The sequence below is a fragment of the Gambusia affinis genome, linkage group LG20 (assembly GCF_019740435.1).
Source record: "Gambusia affinis linkage group LG20, SWU_Gaff_1.0, whole genome shotgun sequence".
NCBI classification, from domain to species: Eukaryota; Metazoa; Chordata; class Actinopteri; order Cyprinodontiformes; family Poeciliidae; genus Gambusia; species Gambusia affinis.
Window position 1 is genome coordinate 3544557 of NC_057887.1, and position 25409 is coordinate 3569965.

The 25409-nt window shown below is 39.9% G+C and overlaps 1 protein-coding gene across 1 annotated transcript; it reads right to left on the minus strand.

Annotated features, from left to right (window-relative positions):
* Nucleotides 1-9856: 9856 nt before the first annotated feature.
* LOC122823458 (protein shisa-9-like) lies at nucleotides 9857-25353 on the minus strand. Its single transcript, XM_044103117.1, has 2 exons — nucleotides 25118-25353; nucleotides 9857-10535 (listed from the first exon to the last, which is right to left on the minus strand). Exon 2 carries the CDS (start codon nucleotides 10499-10501, stop codon nucleotides 9857-9859), a length of 645 nt encoding a protein of 214 aa, XP_043959052.1. The 5' UTR covers nucleotides 10502-10535; nucleotides 25118-25353.
* Nucleotides 25354-25409: the final 56 nt, after the last annotated feature.

Genomic DNA, 25409 nt, shown 5'->3' on the forward strand with positions numbered 1-25409 from the left:
GAAGAAAGTCATAGCATTAGCTGAATAAAGTTACAAAAAGTCCTAAAGTTGAAAGAAAGACTCAGCAATTTGCACAATCATTTCAGAATGACTTTATTCTTGTACTATTTCATATTTGTCATGCGACTTTTCAGGAAATATTATGAATATTCTAGTATCATTCAGACTTTTTTCTTATATAATTATGATTTTGGTCTTGTAATATTGTGACTTTTTGTTGTATGACTTTCATCTCAAATTGTTAAAACTGTTTTCTAGTAACATTTTCAGTGTATTCTCGTCTTACTTGACTGATTTACAACTATTCTTTTAATATTGTGGTTTAATTCCAGTACTATTTCTTCTTGCTATGTCTTGTAATTTAAGATATTTTTTCCCCTTAATACTCTTTCGTAATAGATGCATGAGGTGAATGTTAACAATCCCATCATCAGGATGAGTGGGTTAGGGTTCAGAATAGATGGGAGCTCCATGAATAATGTTTAGCTTAGCTCTATTTACAGAAGTTTAAGGAAATTATATTCATTCATTTAAATTGATTCAGATCTCGGAGTAATTATGAACCCATTCCTACCCACTGAGTGCTCTCTCAGGTTCTTGATCAGGATCCGTTTCACTGCTTACTCCACATTTGGATTGCACCACAAAGACTTAAACGTTGCATCTGTTTCTACCTGGATCCAATCTAAAAAGTCGTTTTATCTCTACCCGCTCTCTGCTGCTCGTCCCTCTTTGACTCATTGCCTTCAAGCTATGCTCTCTTCTCTTGGCTCGCCGCTCAAACAACTTGCTGATTTAGACGTTTAATCTCCAACAAAATCTGCACCTGTCTCCAGGCTGGATGGTGTTTACAGACTTTTCATTAGAATTTCAGATGATGCCTCCAAAGGAGTTGAGCAAAAACCCCCAACTGAGAAAAAAAATGAGCTGCAGCAAGGTGTGGTAGATAACAGTGGAATTTGTGAGACCTACACAAATTCAGTAACACTGGAGTATATGTAAGTATACTGATTGGGATCAGAAGACAGCGGTGGTTAATTGGTTCATTTAAGCAGAGACAACATGTGAGGTCGACTATTTTTGTTTTGTTTTGATTTTACTGAACCGAAACACACTGAATTCCACAACACATCTACATATTAAGTTTCTCAAAGTCAAGCTAGCATCTCTGACCTACATCCCTCTCTTTCGTTATTTTTTAGAATTAAAACTTTTCACTGACCTGTGAAATGCTAAACCCTTGGAGCTTGTTATCGAGTAGCAAAGCACTGCATCCCTTTTTCTGTTGCATATCACGAGCACATTTAAGAGGTAGCGTGAAATGCTGAGAAGAGCTAAAACCAATGCTAGTCATCGTTAGCGATCAGTCTTGCATGCATGACGTCACGTTGCAAAGTGATAATACAGCTACCATCCGTACTGAATGAAGATCTCATCTACCAGCATTTAATAAGTTATATATTTTTTATTTATCTCTTGAAAGAGTTGTAAATAAAGTAGCTCATGTTAGCTGTAGCGTTTTAGTGGGGAATATGATTTGTTTTTTATCTGTGTTGTCTGAATTTAGAGCCAGTTCTTATAACTGACATGTAAACACTGTCTCCCTCTTCTCCTCTGACTCTGTTCTTTATTCGGTGTTCAATAGGAAGAATTACATTTGTTGCAGCCAAACTGATGTGCTGTGCGTTAAATACTTCCACCGTCCATCAATGCTCTGCCGATTAAATCAGCAACTGCTCTTAATTAATCTGGATTAAATTATGTAACTGAATTTGAGCCATGTTCTCTTCATGGTTCCTGATCACATTACAGTTTCAGTGAGATGAGTCTTTGCTAATGTTCTATAACAATCAATTACCAGATTAGATCACAAACACTGATTAGTTACAACTCTCATCCTCACAGGATTTCACTTTTTGTTCTTTTTTCTTTTTTTTACACACTAGCAGTTCACATTGCTTTAAATAATTAGTATCAGTATCTACAATAATAGAATAAGATTAAGAGCTGTGTTTGTATAATAGTGTCTACAATGTTAGTGTGTGATGTCCTTTGGTAATTTCAGCATCTGTCTGCGTTTTACTGTTTACTACAAACCAGTTCAGGCTACCGTCCCTGTCACTGATGTTTAAATTACCACGACAACACACTGGTAAAACACCATGGGCAGATCTAGAAAAATATCTATGTGGTGGCAAGAGGAGCGCAAGGATTTTTCAGGGGTGGCAGCATATGTCAGTATATATATATATATATATAAAATGTGTCATTCTCACATTTAGTTTACACTGATACAAATCTATAAACAGTTTGGATTCTGTTAATTCTGTCAAGATGCAAGAAAGGCCAAATTTTGAATATTGGTCAATCATTTTATTTTAAATATGTTGTAGGAGCCGTAGTTTGATGACTGTTATAAATATCCCCACGTTTTACGAACGAAGGAGAGAATCAGTTCAGTTTTTGTCGCTTGTTTAACTTTTAGGAATTGCAGTGGCTGCAGTGCGCCACAATAAAGAACAAAACTAAACTAAACCACTTCTATTCTGCCATGGCAACCGACAGACAACAGCTCAATGAGCAGAAAAAGCAGAGATATGTTCAATCCTATCAGTGGAATCAATACCAAAAAAACTAAAAATTCCCATACAAAAAAGTACCCTACGCAAAAAACACCTGAACATAACATTCAGTCTGTTACATTATGCTGTCAGGCTTGATGTTCATATTATGATTATAAATATATTTTCGCCTGAACACAGCGGTGGTTGATTAGCTGATTTAAACACCTGCTCTACTGATGACTTGTGGTTGTCCTATTTTAATGCTAACGGAACCAAAACACACCGAACAGCGCAGCACATGCTAAGGTTATCAAAGTCAATAGCAGGCTAGCATAACTAACTCACTGCTCACTTTTTCAATGTTTTCTCTAAATTAAAACTTTTTCCTCACCTGTTAAATCTGAAACCCACGAACCTTGTTGTCTATGGCTGTCATAGGGTTGAATTAAACATTGCGTCATTCTGATTGTGGTATTTTCCTGACCACCGATATTCCTGACTCAATGGACAGTAATGACGCGTGTGGCACACGATACGTCACGTAATGTTCAGTCCAGTAATATACATCCATCCGTATGTATGTATGTATATATATATATATATATAATTTGCCATAACTATTTATTGAATTCATTGTTGCCAGCTGGGGTGGCAGCAAGGTTCTCATTTGGGGTGGGAGCTGCCACCCCAGGCCACCCCAGTAGATCCGCCCCTGTAAAACACACATATCTCTGGTGCTGCTTTATTTGTCTGTGACCTCTGGTTTAAAATACTTCTGGCAGGAAGTGTTTGCACTGCTCGTTTGCTTGTCTAAATGAAATCACTGTAAATATATTTGTTGTTGCTGTAATGTTGTGTTCTAGTTATGATTTCACGCCAACTATGCGTCTGAATACGTGTTAAAACAAAATCTGTGACTTTCAGAACTGAAGATGCTACGAAATGCTACAACTAAAATGATCAGAGGTTTTCAAAAGGTTTGGAACAGTTTGGCGTGCATTTGTGTTTCACTCACTACTGGACACACATCTGGTCTCTGTTATTATTATTATCATCATTAGATGATTTCTGAAGGCTGGCAGTTAGACTAGGTTTTACTTTAGGCCTCCAATTTAAGTAGAGTTTGAATCTCATGCCATGCTCACCAGAACTAAATAATAATAATTAAAAAAAAACAAATAGGTGTTTAATCCATATGAACTGCCACTTTAAAAATGTGATGATCTATTATATAAAGAAACATAAAGTTTGCAAGCTAATACTGCAAATACAGAAACACACGTCTGAAAATCAATTTGTAGAAACAAAGGTAGAGAGTTTGCTCCACATTAATATGTTATATAATTTGTTCTTTAACAGAACGTCTCTTTTTTCTTATGCAATGTTAATTATTCAGGTGACGTTTTTGACTGCGGGTATTTCTGAAACCACAGAACAACGATCAAATCAAAGTGTGGGAAAATGATAAGACGGAGCCAGTGGTGTGTACCAGAGCACCATAATTTCCATTTTCATATTGACTGCAACAGACAAAATCTTACCTTTGGGTAAAATACAGAAACACTTTTTTATGTCTGAGAAACCAAGTTGAGGCCGTAAGCTCCCCGCCCCCACCTTCCTATTTTTCATTTCTTTTACTCCAATAAACAAAGCCACCACAAAAAAAAAAAAAAAAAACAAGCATAAGCAGCACACAGCCAGACCCTCCAGTCACTGTGGATGTTGACCCACATTTAGGTTTGTGTGGGCCCAGTAAAGCCTGGAAGGTAAGACGGAGGAAGAAGGTGACGCAGCTTGAGGGATTTGGGTGGTTTGTCACTTCTGATGCAACCAGAAATCCGTCAACATGTTTGTCTCTTCACTTTGGGAAGAATCGTGCCAAACAGTGACGCAGGCACATACATTAGGTACGCTTTAACACGTCTGCATGGAAGCGTGCATGCGTGTGGACCGGGCTGTGGCGGCAGAGTGACAGCTCAGCCCTGCAGCCTGTCAGCAGGCGGAAGTTTAGCAGAAAGGAAAGAAACTTTTCAAACATTTTAGACTGGAAGATTTAAAAAAAAATGTTATTTAGTTATTTTTTTAGTTAAAGTTGTTTTTCTTAAATTCTGCAATAAATGCATCATCACCTACATGTCAGTGGGTTTGTTTACAGCTTTTGAGAACCAGTTTGTTCACCTCACTTAGCATTAGCCTTATGGCTCCGAAGTAGCTAGCTCATGTTATTGCTAACTATGTCCAACATTCTTAGCTTAACAAAATGACTGGTCATAAATTCAACACAGGCAGGGGATACAGCATTTTACAATGTTATATGTTAAGTTTTTATAGCTTTTGAGAACCAGTTTGTTCACCTCACTTAGCATTAGCCTTATGGCTCCAAAGTAGCTAGCTCATGTTATTGCTAACTGTGTTCAACATTCTTGCCTTAAATTAACCGGCCATAAATTCAACACAGCAGTAAAACATCTAATCCAGAACCCATAATCCCACCCTGTTTGAATGAATCAACTGTCTTTGGGTTGTTTTTAAGCCAGCAGTTCATCTCAGGGTACCCGAGTTGTGCCAGCAGCAGACATGATGCTGCAGCTTCGCTTCACTAACGTAAGTTCTGCTGAATCAGAGGTTTGTTTCATGTCTGCTTGTCAGCAAGAGCATGGAAAGTCTACCAAACCAGATTCTACCAAACTTACTGAAAATGATGAGCAGAAGCAAAACAAAAAAAGAGGAAGAAGAAAAAGAAAACCTTTGAAATTTCGATGCAGCCCAGAGCCAGATTATTTTCTTTAACTTTGGAAAATGAGACCTTGATTTTAGCAGTAAAGCTAAATGTGCACAAAGGTTCATAACCTGCAGTCAAAACTCAGTATCATTTAACAGAACCATCTAAGTGGGCTATCTGTAGAGATTTTAAAAAATGACCTACTGTCTGGAATCAGCCAGTGAAGGATGTCAAACTTGACTAGGTCTAATGGACTAGCAGCCAAGCAGACACCCAAAAAGTTTTTAAAAGTCCCAACAAAGTGAGAGAAATGCCCTTGAAATATGAACAGTTACTCTGTCAGCTTAATGAATGTGGAGGACAGACAGGGTGAGCCCACTTGTTGCTCACCCTGTCTGCAGTTTAACCTGCATTGAGTATAACATCTCCATGTTTACCTGCCTTCAATCAGAGCAGACCCTACAGAACTCTGGCTCAGTGTCCTTACATTTATATAACAGTTATTTACAGTCAGAGGTAGGATATTGATCATGTGAACAACAGATTAACATGCAATAAATAAATGTGAATGTAGTCTCTGTGCTGACTCAAAAGCAGTTGGGATCTTAAGCACTATAAGAAGTGAAGATGTGAATCGAATTACTCACAGATCCTCAATTGAGTTTAGGTCTGAACTTTGTTCAGTCTAATGTTGACCACTTGGGCCAGTCTAATGTTTGAATGTCCTTTGATTTAAATCTAAAGGCTTCCACATACTCAGGTGGTTGGCTACATCTCTTGTGACAATTTACTCCATTTCCCACAATTTTATTCTGTTTCACATTTTGTATTTGCACTAGAAACTATGCAAAAATATTTGTTAAGATTTTGTGTTTGCAGTGTAGTACCGGTTTGCACTGGATGTCATTTAGGTGCATCAGAGTAAATGAGGCTGAAGCTAAAAAAAAAACCACCTAGAAAACCACGAATGCTATCCCTATAAAATGAATTGAAGTTTGTCGTTTCTAATGTCACGAGTAGGATTAGTTTTGCCAGGCAGTCCAGTGTTAACCTGCTCCAGTCTCCGCTGCTGTGTGGATCTCAGTCCTCTCTCTCTTCCTGCATTAATCTGAGCTGCACTCACCGAACTGAAATGCCACGACATTCCTATGTCATTCTCGTTCCTAATGAAACTGTGAATTAGCGCGAGAACACGTGTTGCCGTGTTTGTGTGAAATCATGAAGGTCACCGGTGTTTGTTTACTCTCTCAGTACCAAAGCTGAGGGCCCTCTGCAGATGGAGCCCTTCATGAGACGCGACACACGCGGCCAAGGGCGGCCCTTTCTGTTCCTTACCGCTGGCCTGGGGAGGGTGAGCGTGAGGGAGGGGGGCAGAGTGCAAACAAGCAAAGACCCTCAGCTGGAACAAGTACTGGCGGTGTACATAAATTAGAACTTATGGGTTCAGGATGACAGGCGCCGGGATTTTAACTTCCAAGTTGATTTTGGGGAAACTATCAGGATTACAGAGTTAATCATTTTCCGCAGTTGGAAGACAGAACGAAGAAAGTGTCATGAAATTAAAAAAAACAAAACAAACATTCATATGTGTTTGGCCTCTTTATTATCAATCTTTGAAGAAGGTGGGCTCATCGCCACGGATACCACCTAAAAAAGTGCGTGCACCACACAAGCTCCTGACTGTGCATTCCTGGACCGGGGGGATTTATGTCAGCAGGCTAATAACGAAACAAGCGCGGAGGAAGAGCACTCCAGGAATGGAGGAGCCGTAATCTCATAGAAAAATGTTTAATCTCAGGGAGGGGAGGTAATCTGCTGAGACGGGCTCACAGAGGCAGCCCATTTATGCAGCAAGACTGTTGCTATTTTAGTGAGGTGCCACCCTGCAGGATGTATTAATCCTGCTCGTCTGGGTGTGTTTGTGCCATTCAGGTTCGTAGGAGAAATAGAAACAGGGCTGCATACTGGGGGATGCTAACAGCAAAGGTGTCTGGGTCGGTGAGGAAGGTGATGATGAGGGAAGAATGAAGGATCCAGTACCAGGGGCAATATTATATTTTCCAGGCACATACTGTCATTATATACCCCAATCAAGTAACTATATTAAGTGCAGTTCTTAAAAAAATGCTCAATCATGACTTAAAAGACTGACTTAAAACTGTCTCTTTAAGAATCTCCTGCTCTGTCTGAAACTCCGCCTTCAGGAAGTCATTACAACATGGCTCCTCTATTTACCATTTGACAACATTTTTACCAGCAATTCACTGAGAAGTAGTTTGTATGATGAGCTCAGCAGATGTGCAGTTCCACTAGGTGTTTGCTAATTGCTGCTGGCTAGTCTGAAGGGACTGAGTGAGGGAGGAAAAGGGGAGGGCTGCTTGAGAGGCGGTAACTTGGAAACTGCAGAATGTGGAGCTAGGTCCACCCAGGTGTTTTGCACAGCTGAATGGTTGCCATGGAGATTAAAGGATTTATCAAACATGCGTGAAAGAATTAAGGCAACACTCCAGGTATGTTTTTGATGAGGGAATAAAGTCAATTTAAGGACTTGCAAGAAGCCTTACAAGAACTTTATCTTTTTGTTGTAGTTGCATAATCAAACACTGATTTTTAATTTATAATTTAATTTATAAAAATAAATGAGTGGAACTGTTCTTGTTTCCCTGGCTGTTATATGATCTCCGTTCATCATGATTTGTGGAAGTGGAGGATACTAACACAGAACGGACTCAGGCAAGATCACATTCCAGTCTAGTTTCTGATGGCTGGAACAAAAACAGGCCCACAGCAGCACAGACCCTCCACCATAATAAGCAGTGGGAATGATGAGCTTTTCCATGACATTTCATACTAAATCTTTTTTTTTGCACACCAGTCCAACCTGTAAGCTCAAACTATGTCTCATTTGACCAAAGTTCAGGTCTCAAGTGCTTAAAAACCTCTACTGGAAATAGACGTACAACATTTGTGTTGCCTTATGTGAAACAAAAATGTATTTGAAGGCTTTTTACACATCCTTACCAAGGGTGTTAACAGATATGGATGTTGGAAGACTTATGGTAAACACATTAAAGATTAGGACAAATAAAATGACATGTGGTGGGATAAAAACAAGGAGGCGGGGAGAGATGTGCAGGAGACCAGGAGAAAATAAGGCAGGACCGCTGAGGACGGTCTTATAGTTTGGGATGGAGGTCCGGAGATGTTAGCCTGCGCTGCTCGCTGGAATGATTACCTGAGGCAAGCAGGCTGATCTCTGGAGCAGATATTTAACCCAGCTGTGGGGGTGGGGTGTGTTTACATGTGGCTACGCATGCTGGCAAGTTTATATGTCGATTTCTCTTTCTATGTTTTCCAGCTAGAAAAATTACCTAAGAGAGAGAAACTGGCACGAAGACGTATCAGAGAAACAGAGGAAGCCAAAAAAAATAAAAAATAAAATAAAATAGAAGCACAATAAAATAAAAGAGAGAAAAATGACACAATTAGAAACAGACAAAATGAGCAAAAGCAAAAGTTTAAGCCACGGTAAAAAGAAATCTTGTTCCTTTTATGTGCAGACAAAAAAATCCAGAGCAATAAGTAGACATTCATTTAAAGATGGCAGCTTATGACCAATGAGTGCCATTACCAACTCTAATGAAAATCTATCTTTCCCCTAACAGAACTTTTCCACTGCATTTCCATGTTTCATGATCAATATTCATTTTCACTCACATTGTGGTTACACCTCCAGGGCAAACACACATAAACACACAGACTTCTGGAATCACGCCGCTCGTGTTGGAGCAGCTTCTGTTACGTTAATACCGATTTATTCTTTTGGGAGACTTTTGTTCCTTTTTTCAGTTGAGGCATTGCATGACCGGACAATCATTTCCTCTGGCTTTGGATGCTGTGTTGCTGGAAATATTTCTTACTCTTACTTTACTACTTTCGGACACATGTGTAACCATAGCAACAAGGTATTGTTTTTGCAACTGGGAACTGATAGCATGGGGTGTTTTCACACCTGATATTCTGTTAGACTTGAAAGTTGCAACATTTGTTCCATTTTCAGACGTTGTGGTTCATTTTCACGCTGCTCTGTGTCAAACCAACCAAACCCTTTGATAAATCTGTTCTCCAACAGGGTGACAGCTGAGGTCAACTTGCACACCTTTGGGTATTCCAACAAGGCAATGATCTACATGTACAAAAAATTGCTTTTGGAAGGGTTGCTCAATGGATTCCCAAAATCCCCCTATGAAAATGTGCAAACTACGCTGAAAAGCCAGAGACCTGGCATAAATCCCATAAAGTTAATTAACTCTCTGAGTTCTCTGTCAAGAAGGTGTTGATAGTTATAAAAAGTCTATATCGAGACGCACCGTGCTAAAGGACATTTCAGAAACTATTATGTAGATAATTAAACTTATTAAACTTGGTATTGTATGTTGTACTGTCATTCCATCTAAGGCAAAGAAGGAATGCCTAAAATATTTGCGACACACACCCCTAAGACGAGTGCATGTAACCTTCTGAACAGAACTGTACACACAGCAAGCAGGAGCTTTTCAGGCACATTTCCTCACCTGGAGTTGGGGTCAGTCTGAGGAATCCCCGCCCCTCCTCCACTTCCTCCTCGGGTCTTCTCCAGAGCCAGTTTGGTGAAGATGCCCACCAACACCATGACAGCGACAACGCCGCAAATGATGTAAACGATGAGGTGCGTCCGGTCGCGGTCTGAATCCCCCTGGCCTTCAGTGATGGTGGCCACAGGCTTCCCGGTGTTGGCCCAGATGGGTGTGTCGTAGTTGGAGCAGATGGTCTGGTCCAGCCTCTGCTGACGGAACTGGCAGCAGAAGCGGTAAAAGCAGGTGCCGCAGCAGTATAGGAAGACCCCAGCGTTGCAGTTAAACGGTGGGTCCCACTGGCCCATTACGTCGTAGTAACCCTGGCAACGGGTCCCTCCAACCGGCGGGACGTCCTCGTCGTCGGCGTCGCCACCGCTGGTGGGGGTGGAGAGCCCCGTCTCCGGAGGAGTGCCCTGGGTTACGTCCTCCAAGCTGGGCGCTGTCTGGTTTGACAGTTTGGTGGGGGTCAAAGCAGGGTCCCCCTCGGTTACTGTCGCCGTGGAGAAGGAAGTGTCCTGGGTGAGCGCTGGCCGGCTGACCAGGAAGGAAAGGAAGAAGAGGAGAAAAGGGTGGCAGGAGGGAGGGCTGGTAGCTGCCATGTTTCTCAGAGAGTTTCCGTCTCCACTGTCCCACCTTCAGGCAACAGGAGCGTGACATTTTAAACACAGTGTTGGGACAAAACAAAGGTCACACACAGGAAAGCTACATTTAGATGCACTGATATACAAAATGTCATAACAAATTTTTTTGTGTTTTATAATAAACAACACGAAGCTGAAAAAAATTGGGCATACTGTTGCTGACTCCTAGAAGGAATTTCTCGATCTGATATTGAAATTAGAAATTGGTTCAATATCAACCAATAAACAAGCATTCCAGCCCAGCATTTAGTCCGACCCAGCAATTAGTCCGGTCCAGCGTTTCTATCCTGCTTCAGACCAATTGGTTAATAATAAACGTGTCAGTTTTTCTCATGACAATTACTCTGAGTAACATCACTTGATCCAGCCTTTTCTAACATTCCACACTACAAACAAGTAACAAAGTTACGTATGATTTGTGCTGATACCATATCAGCTCAATATCGATATCGGCCAATACTCAATGTGGGAATTTCAGTATTGTATCGGAAGTGACAAAGTTGTGTTGGAGCATCCCTGTCTGGTACCACTGCCTGTCACGATTTTATGCGCTGTAATAGACTGTAGCATAAGATAATTTGCATCTGCATTATAAATGCCAGTAGCCTGGCCAATCACAGCCAATCCTGCTGTTTATTCAATAAAGTCAGTTTTACAACCCTTTTCTGGTGTAAAGTTGCCTCTGACACTGTAAGGCAACCAGACCCATCATGTAATATGCCGGTGCAGAACACCAAAAAATGAAAAGAAAGTGTTTTTTTGTTGGATGATGTAATTTTGCAGCAGAAAGTGGTTCTAAAACTGACCTTAAAATAAAGATATTCACATCATGTTTAAGGAATCGGTGAAACATTGAGGGTAGAGAGTGTTGATTCAAGAAAACCATTCCACTTTTATATTACTTTAAAAAAAAAAACTAAAAAAACTAAGTCAGCACATCCAGGAAACCAGTGTAACCAATTCTTTTTTCTTTATAAAAGTGACAATTTAATTTTGTGGGTTTTTTTTTTTTTCAATGAGTAGCAGTGTAACGAACACAATGAATATTTTCTTACCTTTTCTGTCTTGACAGTCAACTCCCTCCCAAAGTTTAAAGGAATGAATTCAGTGATATCCACAAAGTTCACTCGGCAGCATTACTCATATTCCTGCAGTTGCTCATGTGTTCTCCATGGCAGCTGGACGCTCATTGTGTGCAAAACGTTGCACTCCTCTGATCCCTGTCGCTCTTTTTAATTCTTGCCTTCTCTCCTTCTGTAAATGCTTCCGAGCTGCAAATCCAGTCCAAGATTTTTTTAAAAATTATTTTTGTCTCACTGGTGCCTCTGAATAACCAAGATTCAAGAGAGAGTGAGAGGCAGCACGGAGCGCTGCAACAGTTCAGGAACTCAATGAGATCTCCCCTTCTGTTTACCTCTCCGCAGAGTTAAACAGATATGAAGGGGGGGAGAGAAAGAGAGAGAGAGGAGAGGAAGAGAGCATTTCTGTATCTGAATGTGAGCGTAGAGGGAGGCGTAATATCCAGCTGCATCTCCCATCATACTCACAGGAAAAAAGCCTGGAAGGAGGGAGGAAGGAAGAAAAAAGGAAAAACAAAAAGGAGGGAAAAACCTAAGATGTTCTCTGAAAGACAGTAAATAGTCAGTACTCTTGAGTTTCTATCTTGTTTTATATCCTGAGAAGGGACTTATTTTTTGGACACCAAAATATCAGTATTGTGCATTTTGTAGTTTAAAAAAAAATTCCTTAAAAAATATTCCCAGCCTGTCTTTTCCTGACTTCATAGCCAATTATTTCCTCACAGTGTGAATGTTGAACATAGCTGCTGTGTGCCATTACATCTGGCAGCATTTCAGAATCAGAACAACACATCAACTCTCAGCGGTGCTGGTGGACCTGTGGGGGTCCCGGGCGGCTTTTCTATTTCAGCCATAATCGACAGAATTATGAATTCTCTTTTCTAGAAGAAGATTCAAGCGGACTTCAATGTGACAGAGAAGCTGCGGCGCGACCTTCCAGGTGCTGGTCCTGCCCGTTCGTTTCACACCTGTCCAGATCGGTTTGGATAGCCTCAGGAAATAAAATGGTCATCTGAAATCATCTGAAATTTTTCGATAACCTGAACATGTGTGATTAGAATGTAAAAGAAAAACTGTAAGAGGGAGAAGTACTTTTTCACAGCGCTGTACAGATACAGTACCTATAAAAGGTATTCACCCCCTAAGATGTTGTTCTATCGGGGGTTTTTTTACTGATTTTGAAAATGAGTCATGACCAACCATTTTCTTTTACAAATGAATTTACAAAAAAAACTCTGTAATGTCAAATTAAAAACTGATTTCCACAAAATAATGAAAATCATGTGCAAATATTTGACATAAAATGGAATAAATTTTCATCCACTTTAAAGTAACTGACTTCATTCAACAGTCAGTGCTCATAGTCTCAATCTGAGGTGAGTTTAGTGCAGTGAGTGTGTCTCAAGTGACTGTAGCGTAACAACATTTATATCTGAAAGATCCATTCACTGGTTCATCAGTATTCCTGGCTATCATTACAGCATGAAGAGTAAAGAACACTCCAAGCAAATTAAAAAAAAATTTATTGAAAAGTATAAGTCAGTGTATGGATATAAAAAAAATCTTTTTTTGAGGCACTGATATATCTAAATGTGTTGGAAACATTGTTATTGTCCTCAAAGTATTTGTTCTGGCTGGATCTGGACAGGGCTTTTGGACTACAAAAGTCAAATGTTTTATTTATTTACTTATTTTTTGATTAAATAAACAGAAAGAGTTTCCAAAGTATAATGGCCATGAAAACAACGTCCAGTGTTCGAAGGGTTGGATGCCGAGTCAAGTCTTGGGAAAAAAAAAAAAAAAGGAAAACTCCTTGGCGAACAAAGGGCAGCATGGTTGGCTAGCTTGATGCTGCACGGACCGCTAAATTGCATAATTGGGTAGCTAGAGATATATGCGGTCGGGTTTTATAACCCAACACTGTTGTGTTCTACAGGAAGGTGCGGTCCTGTATTTCTAGCTCCACTGGACTATTGATTTGATATTTCTGGCCTCCCCATAAAAACCTGAAGATAAAAATAATAACATTTATGTTGACGGTCTGGTGTTCAGTTCAACACAATTCACAGTTTCTATTTTTAAATTAAAATGCCTTTGAAGAATATCTCACAATCCACTGGACTCTAAGGCAAAGGTGAAGAGATGTTCAAAGGTCATGGTCATGCTTTGGCCATCCTCAATGAAGCAAAGTTTCTGCAACTATATGAGTGTGTGTGTAGGCTTGTATTTGTTACATTGTAAGAACCATTTTGGACGTTTAGGTTAGGGTTAGGAATGTAGACGTAATGTTTACCTAAGGTAATGTTTAGGGTGAAGGTCAGGGTTAGGCAATAGAAATCAATGAAAAATGAATGGGAGTCAATGCAAAGTCCTTGTTAAGATAGAAAGACATAATGTGTGTGTGAGCCAGGTTTTTATATCCTTGTGGGGATCTATTTCTGTCTACATTGTGGGTGTGCTGTCCTCGCCTTGAGATTTCGATTTTTCAGCTGCTAGACAGCCAGACAATGACGGTCCAATAACCAAACTTCTTTCTTTTTTACTTGTTTATTGAAGAGTGGCCTCTGACCACTGCCATCACTTTGGCCATGTAAACTGAAACATACAAGACTGAGTATTAGCCAACGAACATCGCAAATTAGCCATTCTTGCTGTGAGCTAAAATAAAAAAGCTTATTCATAAATGACTCCAGCGTACAATTATTTACGCCACAGTTACATAAAACAAAGAGACAATTATTATTTTCACAATTAACCAATACTTACGAACAAATCTTGTCTGAAACACAACGTACAAGGATAATAATCAGCTTAATTATTATCCTTAAAACCGCTCGGTGTTGCGTTCCACCATCTTGGATCTAGTTTCTTTATTAGCGTCACCAAACAACATAACAAAATATCCACCAGGGGGCGTTCTAGTGCGGTTTTCAACCTTGCTGGTCCAGCTTAACTTACAAAAGGCAGCACAGTGGGGTTGTGGGGACCACTGATTCTTGTGGGGACAAATCCTGGTTCCCATGAGGGGAAAGGCTGTTTTTGGGTTAGGTGTGTAATAATTAGGGGTGGGGTAAGGGTTAGGGGTGCCTGTATATATAAATGTGTGTGTACTCCATAAGCATCTTTTTTTTGTGTGTCAAAAAGATTCAGGAGTCAGCAGGGTCCAGCTCCAGCTTTCCGTGGTCTTTTGTCTAAATCAAAACGTGCGCAGCAGGTGCCAAAAACCAGGAGCAGAAACTGGCAGCCAGCGCTAAAGGAACTCCCAAACCACCTCGACACATTCATTACAAAAAATATAAGCACACATACAAAAACAATGTGTGTTGTAATTAAACTATTGCTTTTATGTTTCTGCACTGCATACACACACCAAGCCATAAGCCATGAGGTGTATTTTCCCAAAGTAAACCACCACTTGTGCAGTTTTTAATGGAATTATAAGTCAGATTGACAAGAGGCGTTTTTGTTTTCCCTTCCACTAATCTCCTCTCCCAAAATGCTCCTGTTCGTGTGCCGAAGGAGCAAACTTGACTCTTCCAGTTTTCTCTGTGTTGGATTCTGGATACCGGACCCAGAGAGAGCAATAACAGTGTGTATTAGGAGGGGAAAAAAGAAAAGAGGTTTATGTGGGGTAGCAGGGAGGAGGCTGACAGTCGAAAAAAGAAGGAAAGGCTGGAGAGAATGAGATGAGGAGGATGGCAGAAAGTTGGAAGAATGGGGAGTGGGGACCAAGAAGTTTGGTCTTCTTTGGCAGAAGACCAAAGAAAAGGAAAGAGCGACTTCAAGAAAAAGGAGAGAAAACTGAATTCACAGCGGGAGGAAGTGGAGAGAGATAAAAAAAAAACACTTTATAATCAGAGAAGTAGGATGGTGTGAAAAGAGGAATTTGTTTGGCCATTAGAGTAGACATGGAGGTAGGAAGGCAGAAATGGGTAGGTAGAGGTAGAGAGGTAGAAGTAGGAAGGTAAGAAGAGGTACGTAGAGGTAGGTAGGTATGTACACCGTGTTCCAAATTATTATGCAAATTGGATTTAAAAGTCATAAAGATTTCATTTTTTTTGTTGTGCTATTAAATTTCTAGACGGTATTGTGTATCAGGGCTCTTTGAATCACTATAATTGATTTCAGAGAGCTGGTTGATTAGTTTGTCTGGTGAGCTCAATTAAAGGAAATCTACGTAAGAAGGATGTTCCACATTATTAAGCAGGCCACAGGTTTCAAGCAATATGGGAGAGAAAGGATCTCTGCTGATGAAAATCATCAGATAGTGTAGTGCTGTATGACAAGGTATGAAACATTAGATATTTAACAAAAACTGAAGCGTTATTATTGTACTGTGAAGAGATTTGTGGCTGATTCAGAACAAAGTTGGGTTTGTACAGATAAAGACAAAATGAGGAAAGTTTCTGTTAGACAAATTCATCGAATTGAGAGAGCAGCTGTTAAAATGCCCTTACAAAGAAGCAAACAATTATTTGAAGCTGCTGGTACATCTAGAACCTCAAGTTGGAGGATCCTCCAGAGGCTTGTGGTGCATGAAGCTACTATTAAGCCCCTAACCAGAGCTCACAAGCAGAACTGGTCTCAGTGGGTCCAACCGGACATGAAGATTCATTTTCAAACAGACTTGTTCACTGATGACTGCTGTGCAACCCTGGATGGTCCAGATGGAGCAGTAGTGGATTGGTGGTGGATGGACACCACGTCCCAACATGGCTGTGACATCAGCAAGGAGGTGGTGGAGTCATGCTGTGGGCTCAAATCATGGGGAGAGAATCATTGGTCGGCCTCTTCAGAGTCCATGAAGGTGTGAAAATGACCTCAGTAAAGTTTATGGACTTTCTGACTGATCACTTTCTTTCATGGTTCAAAAAGAATGAACCATCTGATGCTGCAAGGAATCCCACTGTGTCACTGGCTGCTGTGGGCATAAAGGGGGAGAAACTCATGGTGTGGTCACCATCCTCCTCTGACCTCTGACCTCAACCCTATTATGTTAACATGCAACTCTGTATGTTAAGATGTTTTTGATTGAAATGTTTTTGATTTTAGTACATGTGAACACTTAATGCTGCACATTCAAAGAATAACCGTTTGCTGTTCTTTATAATCCATAAAATGTTTAGAAAATCTGCTGTGCATAATAATTTGGAACAGTGTAATTTGAGTTTTATAATTTTTAAAAAAATATACTGTTCTCGTGGGTTAGGGTTAGTTCAGTAAAATCTGATTTATACTGTAATAGTTCATGACTTGAAAATTATACTGACCATCATTTGCATTGACCATTTAAGAAAATGTGAGAAAATATCACTTGCATAATAATTTGAAACACGGTGTAGTTAGAGAGAGGTAGGTCGGTTGCAAAATGGAAACTACAAACCAAACCAAACCACAAAGGGATGCGTAGCCCCTCCAGTGAGCTCCTGGTCTGATCCAGGGTCTGATCAAGGTGCAGTATGTCTATAATACATCCAGAGGACACCAACCAGGAATCATCCCATTCCAATGCCCAATTATCCTCAGTCATGTTACTCTGAGCTCACCCTGAATGTTCAGAGTACACTTCCTCACCCCATCTCTAAAGGTGGTTCTTACAATGTAAATGAACTTCAGGGAAAAGGTTTGGGTTCTGACTAAGAGCAACTAAAGCCTAACCCATTTAAATGAGCAGTAACAACCATATAGAATTCTCACCTTGAGTAGAAACTTCACTATAAGCGACAGTTTATCTCAAAGTGAGAGCACGGTGTGTGAAAAAACAAGTTTGTGGTTTGCTTGAAGCTATTGCGACTACCATCAGATATAAACTCAGCAGTGCATTTTTTCATTTGAAATGTATCTTTAAGCCTTTACTCTGCTGAAGCTGCTGTCTGTCACGAAGACATGAAAGAGCTTCCAGAGTTCTCCGAAGCAGAAGTGCCGTGATCAGAGGGAACTCCTTTATTGAGTTGACCCAGGAGACGCTTTGATGCTGCTCAGCCCAGGAAATCAGGTGAAATAGAAGAGAGGAGGTGTGATGGAAAGTTACCTTTTAACTTTGACAAAGGGGAGATGATCTCTCTTTGTAGGCATGAGTAGGAAAACAGGTTATAATGCTGTCTTCATCATGCTTCTAAGTCCCAAGTTTAAATCAGAGTCAGGTTATAAAAGAACATCTCCTGTTTCAAAACTCTATAACAAAGAGTACAACACAGCTGGAAACCAAACAAGACATGTATGCCCATTCAAACTGACAAGGCAAGCCAAGGAGAGTATTAATTAGAGAAGTACTCAAATGGATCATGGTAACTCTGGAGAAGCTGCAGAGATCCACAATTCAGATCGCAAAATCAGTCAAACAGTTACAATCAGTCCTGCATTTCAAAGATCTAATCTATAGGGAAAATAGACATGAAAAGCCTGAACATACAGCACAAGGACTTAGGTTAAACTCACGTGTTAGACTGGCCTACTCAAAGTTCAGACTTGGATTTCCTCAGAGAATCTCCATCTTATCCGACTCACCTGGAGCAATTCCACAAAGAAGCTAAAATTTTAGACTCCAGATGTGCAGAGCTGGTGGAGAGATCCACCAAAAGACTAACAGCAGTAACTGCATTGTATTGACATAATGAACCCATATTGTATGCATACATGTATAGTATATAAAACCTCAGATGTATCCAAACAAGAATCAGGTACAGCAAAACACAGATGTTGAGGACAGTTTGACCACACAACCATGAAAAGGCCCAGCTGTCTTTCTGCTTAGTTCATCAATAAATGTTTTGGGGGAAAAAAAAAAAACACTTTAATGTTACTGGGTCACAGATACCAGCTCACTGTCAGCAGGGGAACAAATCCATCCATCCATTATCTCTATTGATTTATTCTCATGAGGATCACGGAGCAGCCTGGAACCTCACCCAGCTGCTATCGAGTGAGAGGCAGGCTACACTCTGAACTGGGCCAGTGGAAAGCCTCCGTTATTTTCACATTCAACCCATTCAAATGTATGACATGCAGGTGTAAACCCAGAACCCTACCGCTCTGGAAAGCATTGGTGATAACTGCTTTATTGCAATTCTTTTTTTTTAATATATTTTGAACAACTTACAATGTGCAAAACAGAGCATCTAGTCTCCAAAATAAATGTAATTTTTGCCACAGATCAGTTCAAGCAGTAGCTACACATGTTCTCCCTTTAATGAATAAACATGCATGCCATCTTTTTGTTTCACACAAAACCATGTTTTAGTCTTGATTGAGCTGATAGGACAACAACGAAACAGAAAGATCAAAGGTTTTCTGAGAATGAGTTCCCAGCATGCAGCAGTATTGACCTGCTTGAGCCATTACTGCAGGTTCTGTTTAATGTGTTATGGGCAGTTTTTATTAAAGTCCCCCCCTCTTTACACACAGGAGCACATGCTTTGTGTTATGCAAAACAATGCATAATGCTTAAATGCTGCATTATAAATTTAATGAGTTTGTGAAACGGATTTTTTTCCCCCCATATAAGTGGGGTAATATGGAGACTTCACTAGTGACAAATACTCAGTGTCTTTTCTGCAGTAGAAGGCAGTTAAAGTGATCTGGATAAAAAAAGGAGAAAATTAGTGTGATAGGGAATCAAAGCTAACAGATATTTGGAGCTGGCTCCACACAGGAACAAGCATTCCACTTTACTAATTACATAAACTCAAAACTTTCATTTGTAAGTTATTTTTACATCCCATTGTTTCTGTATTAGACACATATGTGTGTTTCTGTGTTCTCCGGCTAACGTGCATGAGGAAAATCAAGTCAGGTTTTTATTGTCATTTCAATAATATACGTAGCCTACAGTGAAACAGTCTTCAAGATCATGGTGCGAAGGCAAAGGCACAGACTTCTTAAACCTAAACGAAGAACTAAATCTAAAGCTTAGAATAAAGTCAAGCTAGTTAAAGTAAGGTTCAAATGCAAACTTACAGCAAGAAAGCGGCATAACAGTAAAATAACAAAATATATAGCTAAAATAATTCATAAGGGAGTTAAACAGTAAACAGGACAATGTGCAATTTGTAAAAGTGACCAAGTGCTGGGCAAATTTATACAATCCAGTTCATTATGCACAGAGTGTGAGAATAAATTAGGTTGTTAGCTACATTTTGGAAGCTAACAACCTAGTTAGATGTACATCATCTGTTTTATCAGATTTTAACACTTTAAAACAGGTAAAACTGATCATCGACATATATTGAGTAAATATTTATCACTGTTGAATCAGCATCAGAAATGGTTCAATGTCTTCCACGTCTCCAGGTTGTTTGAAAGATATCCAAACGGACTCCCGATTTGCTAATCCGCCAAACTAGCAAATTGTGCATTGATACAACATAAGCCTGACTAGGTTAATATCTTCCACCACTCATAGAATACATTGACTTTTCAAGCTTATGATATTTTGACATCTTTTTACCAAAGGAAGGGAACTGTTAGCAATTTAAAAAAAAACTCAAGAGAACTCAGAATAGCCTACATGGAGCTAAACTAATTTCTTCTGTTATTAAGAATAAGAGATTTTTAAAAACAGGAAGGATCAAACCTAAAACATTCTGTTCAGTCTCATGAAGTCAGATGTCACAAGGTGTTTCATCATGCAAAGAGGTTTTAATGAATACCAATTAAGTGCGTTCATTCAGGCAGTGCTTTATATGCCGTGGAATACCGTGTGTGTGCTGTCGTTTGCTAAACGTCTCAAAACATTACAATAAAGCAACAACAGAATTTTTACCCTGCAAAGCCAGTAATGAACTTTGCGGAGCAGAGGGTTTGCTTTGAATGGGAAAATGTTCCTTCTGCAAACATGACAATAGAAACAAAACTGCCCAGTAATAAAAGTGACCTGTTGTCACCTCTACACTGTTTTGAAGCGCCTTCCAGTTTTCTTGCCTCTTTAACATGTCAGCCATAAATTCCATCCCATTACGCCGTCTTATCTGCTTGTTCAATGGAATGTCAACGTGTGTGTAAATGAGGCTGTTGGCCCTGCTGGCACACTGTGTGAGATCAGAGAACAAAGACACGGAGCCGTTCTGATGTTTCTGAGCTGAAGTTAGATCCGCACACTGTGACTCGGCAGCTGATGGGACACAGAGATGTTTGACCAGATTAAGAACTTGTAAATTCACCCTTCACCTTAGCTTTGATCTGCAGGCTTTGATTTGTAGATCTGACCAATAAAAGGAGGAAAAAGTAAACCCTAACTATTTTTTTTGTTTTACTTTGCCTGCAGAAGAATTTGAATATCTTCCACCGCTGCCGTTTGTGCTGTCATGCTGTTAAGCAGCAATGAGCATCCAACGTCACATATCATCTCCAGCTTTAATAGGAGAATTTGTGGTGACACATTAATGCGTGCTTTGTTTTCTACGAACCAAAAACATTTTCATTTTCCACTCTGCTGTCTGCACTAATCAGCCACAATATTTAACACCATGCCCCCACAGGGCTACTGTGCACTGGCACAGTGAGCCACACAACGACACTCCAGGTTTTACAGAATGCCTGGCAACATCAAATTTTAAGTGCCGTTACACTTTCTTAATTCTTCTTAAGAATTAGTATTTATCTCTTTGACCAATTTTATAATTTGAAGCCGTTTTATATTAATCGCACTCCACGATGAAGTGTCAACTGTTTGGCCTTGTGTAGTCAGGTTTGTGCCTTTCCAAATTAGTGGAAACACGTCAATTTTTAACTTAATAGCAAAGACTGAAGACTTTTGTAAATGTGATTTGTGTAGAATTTTGAGGAAAAAGATTAATTCAATCAGATTTAAAATAATTTAATTTATTTAGTAGAGACAATGCACAATAAGACTTTTGTAAATGTGCTAGGATTAGCCAAAGAAGGCTAACGTGACTCAACTACACAAATTTTGTCAATACGTACAAAAAGTACAATCAATACAAGGCAAGGAAACTACTCATTTTGCTGTAACATATTAAATTGTGGAAATGTTATTTCTTTAAAAGTTAATGACAAATTTAGCGTAGAAATAATATGCCACTTTAAATAACAGTAGGACAAAATAAAAGGTATGGCACAGGTCTGAAGTGTTGTGTTTTTTGTGTACCTCATATTCTTGCCACTTGCTCAGTAAAGTTTTATAAGAAAAACAAACGTGAAGAGAGGAAGCGGAACTGCTGCGTAAATAATCTTCACCCAAACTCAAAATAAGAGGATGAATACAAACGTCTAACTATTTGAAGAATTTTGACAAAACCTCCAACGTAGATGTTGAACTTTATTCAACTAAAAGTTTACAAAACAGGCGAGTCAATTAGAGCTTTGGAATTTATTCAAAAAATGTAATTTAAGGGAACTTAATAAATATTTCAAATATACAACTAAATGAAAAATTAGCTCTGCTCTTAGCACTAGCAGGCTAGCGCACGTGTGCTACATTCAACAAATACAAATAAACTAGAAAGGTATAGTTCCAACCTACTGTACAGATACAAGTCAGTGTAATATGTTGAGCAGACATTATTGACTGTTTGCAATTCAGTCATTAGAGGCAGTAAGGTGACTGATCAGTGTTGGTCGTCTGACTGTGTGCCTACACTTAGTCGACTGATTAGAACCACAACGAGAAAGAGGTCAGCAGAGCCCACAGGGCTCGCCATTGCCACACACCCCGACAAACACACACAAGCCAAAGTCATCGGTTCCAGTCAGGGGTTATGGACCAACACTGCTGTTGTTTCTGTTTGAGGGAAAGCAAGAGCCCCTACAGCCATCTTCTTCTACAACAAATGGCTGTAGGTTGGAGCCAGACCAGCATAAATTCTGTGATTTATGAAGATGTATTTTGTTTTAGAAATATGGTATTATAAATACTACAAAACTGGAAGAGTTTAGAGCCAGACGTTGTTCTGGCTGTGCAAAATTCACTAAAGTTACGAGTGAATTTTGTCTTTGTTCACCTTACAAAGATTAAGTAAGAATTTGATATTTATGTCGGTATAAAAAAAAGCAATATGATATTTTAAAATTAAAAAAGCACAAAAAAGTCAGGTTGTCTGACGTTGGATTATTTAGAGACAAGGACAGTGAACGCAGTGTAAATATGTGTGTGTGTGCACTTGGGTGTAGAGACACTGGGAATGTAGAAGGTGTGTCTACATTCCCATGAGATTGTCCTGTCAGCTGTGACCTTTACCAAATCAAAGAAGATGCAAATATCCAGCTTCATTTGGGTCTATTACAGCTGCACATGGTATCTTATAGAAGGGAATGAGCTGTTCGCAGGGACCCAGTGAGAATAACTGTCAGTCTTCACGGCCAGCTTTGATTAGCAATTTGAAGGGCCCGGGCCCCTGACTCCACTCAACAGATACAAATCAGCCCTGACGCTGCTGCGTCCATTACTGCCATCATTTCTGGAGAGATTTGTGATGAATCTCATTTCCCCGCCGTCTTTGTCTCCCTGCCCTTCTGCTCTCTCCTTTCACATAGCTTCCACACATAAAAAATAAAACTTGCACTAACACACTTATTGCATCCGAATCTGCTTCTGGTTGTGACCTTTCATGCTCACCAGGCATGAGAAGGAAACTTACTGCCTGTAGCCAAAGATGTCAAATTATAAGAATTGGGTGTTGTACATCTGATGATATTTACACGGATCAGGATGAGTTTAAACAGACAGACACAAAATCAATTGATAAAGTCTAGCCATCAATTTCTATTCAGCCAGAGACTTTTCTGACCTGCAGCTCGAAAAGGTCAAGGTGTCAACGCTTCCTGTCAAAAGAGCCAATCACAGAACTATTTTTTGTTCTTTTTGTGCTCAAAGCACAGATGAGGTTGGACATTATAATCCATTAGCGGTCAGTTTTCCATCTCGTGTGATTGTGGTGCTTTTTAAAATAGAAATATTCCACATGCATTCAAGAAGAAGTCCAACAATCTGTAGATCAAATGTCATACACTTTCCTGAGATTTGGTTACGGAGGTAATGGACCAAGAATCAAAATTTAGTATTCTCCTCAGGGACACTCCGACTGATTCTGGGAGAGCTCAAGGTTTTCCAAAACCAGAATAGAAATGTAGTTTTCTTCTGGTTTGACACAGAGAAGCTGCAGCTCTCCTCCAGATCTTCTCACCAATCTCTGAGGAATGGACTTGACCACATTTGGCTGTGAATAGTACCAGTGTATGCTCTTGTAAGTCTTCTCCAGATCCATAAGACGCATAAAGACTAGACAGTCAATCTCTCCTGACCCTCCATGTGACATAATAGGAGGATAAAGATCAGATTCACTGTTAGACAGCCAGGATGAAAAATCACACTGCTCCTGAAGAGGTTCACTCGTAATTCTTGTCTTCAATACATCAGGGTAAACTTTCTCAGAGAGGATAGGAAGGTTGGAACACACTCTCTGGTGCCATTTCTTTTTAAAGGGACCAACATCCCAATCTGCCACTCCACAGACAACCGACAAGTCTTCCATAAAACTTTGAACAGGCTCGTTAACTACAATAGTCCAAGAGAGTCTGGAGATTTTAGCATCTTGGATTGAGTCCCCTCTACCTGCTGGTTGAGGGGACCGACAGTGATTGTAACACGTCTGTTTCCATGAAAGACGTGGTGACTTGACTGAGACTGACTTGACTGATCTTGATACTTGATAGACTCAAGATACGCCCAACAATATCTTGAGTCTACAATCCCCACACTCCAACAATACAAACAGCATTTGGTAGCCTCTTTCTTCCTCGTCTGAGTCAGAATCGATTGGTTTTTCCAGAAGTTACACGAGGCCAGCTCAAACTCCCTCTTCGTAGCTTCTCCCAATTCTTCCCATGCCCGAGTTTTTGCTTCTGCAACTACAGCAGCTGCTGTCTTTCAAAGGAAGTGTCATAGTTGATATGTATCAATACCCGGCTTATTCCAAACAAAACTATCTTGTAGGTGAAAGTGAAGGTTTGACATCTGTGAATCAGTCTTCTGCAAAGAGGAATGAAAATATGAGCACCTTTTCAACCTTTTAAATACTCCTGGTACGGTTTTTCTCTGCCTGCCAAAAAAATACATTCAGCCTCAGTAAGTCTCAGAGCTTCAATCAACTACCTGAAATTGATGAGATTTCACCAAAAGATACATTTTAGATAGAAATTCTAATTTAGCACATAAATTGGGACATTTTCTAAGATACATGATGCCCCGTAACCTGGATCTGCCCTCCAATATCTGCTTTAATGTGTTGTATTATTGTGCAACTTTGCCATGCTAAGCAGCAGGGAGATGAGTACCACTGACAGAAGCTGATTTTAATAGGAAGAAGCTATTTTTGTAAGTTCTCCACCAGCTTTTTCCTCTTCAGTTAATCACCAACGTATCCTCTTTTTTTCTCTGGGGCTTCCACTGCCTCTCAATTTCTCCCCCCAATTTTTTTTCTCACACTAAGTTTAGTTCTGATTCCCTGTTTTTATTTATACCTCATTCCCTTCATCTTACCTCGCAGTTCTCACTGAAGGGCTAGCCAGCCGTCGCTCCTTGTCAATGCTCTCCTTCAAGATTTAATCATATACTGCAAACAGTCGACTGCGCCTTTTGGCTGCAGGTACATCTTTGTCAGGAGGCTCCACTTCAGATGTTCCTGCAACAGGTTTCTCTGGTGTGCATCTGGTCTCCCATCTTTGGGCAAAAGAAACAGTTTCACGTCATCCTTCAGCTCTGCTCAGAAGTGTTGATTCTTGTACCTTGTTTTGCATGAACAAACAAACAAAAAAAAGATGGGTCAATCAAT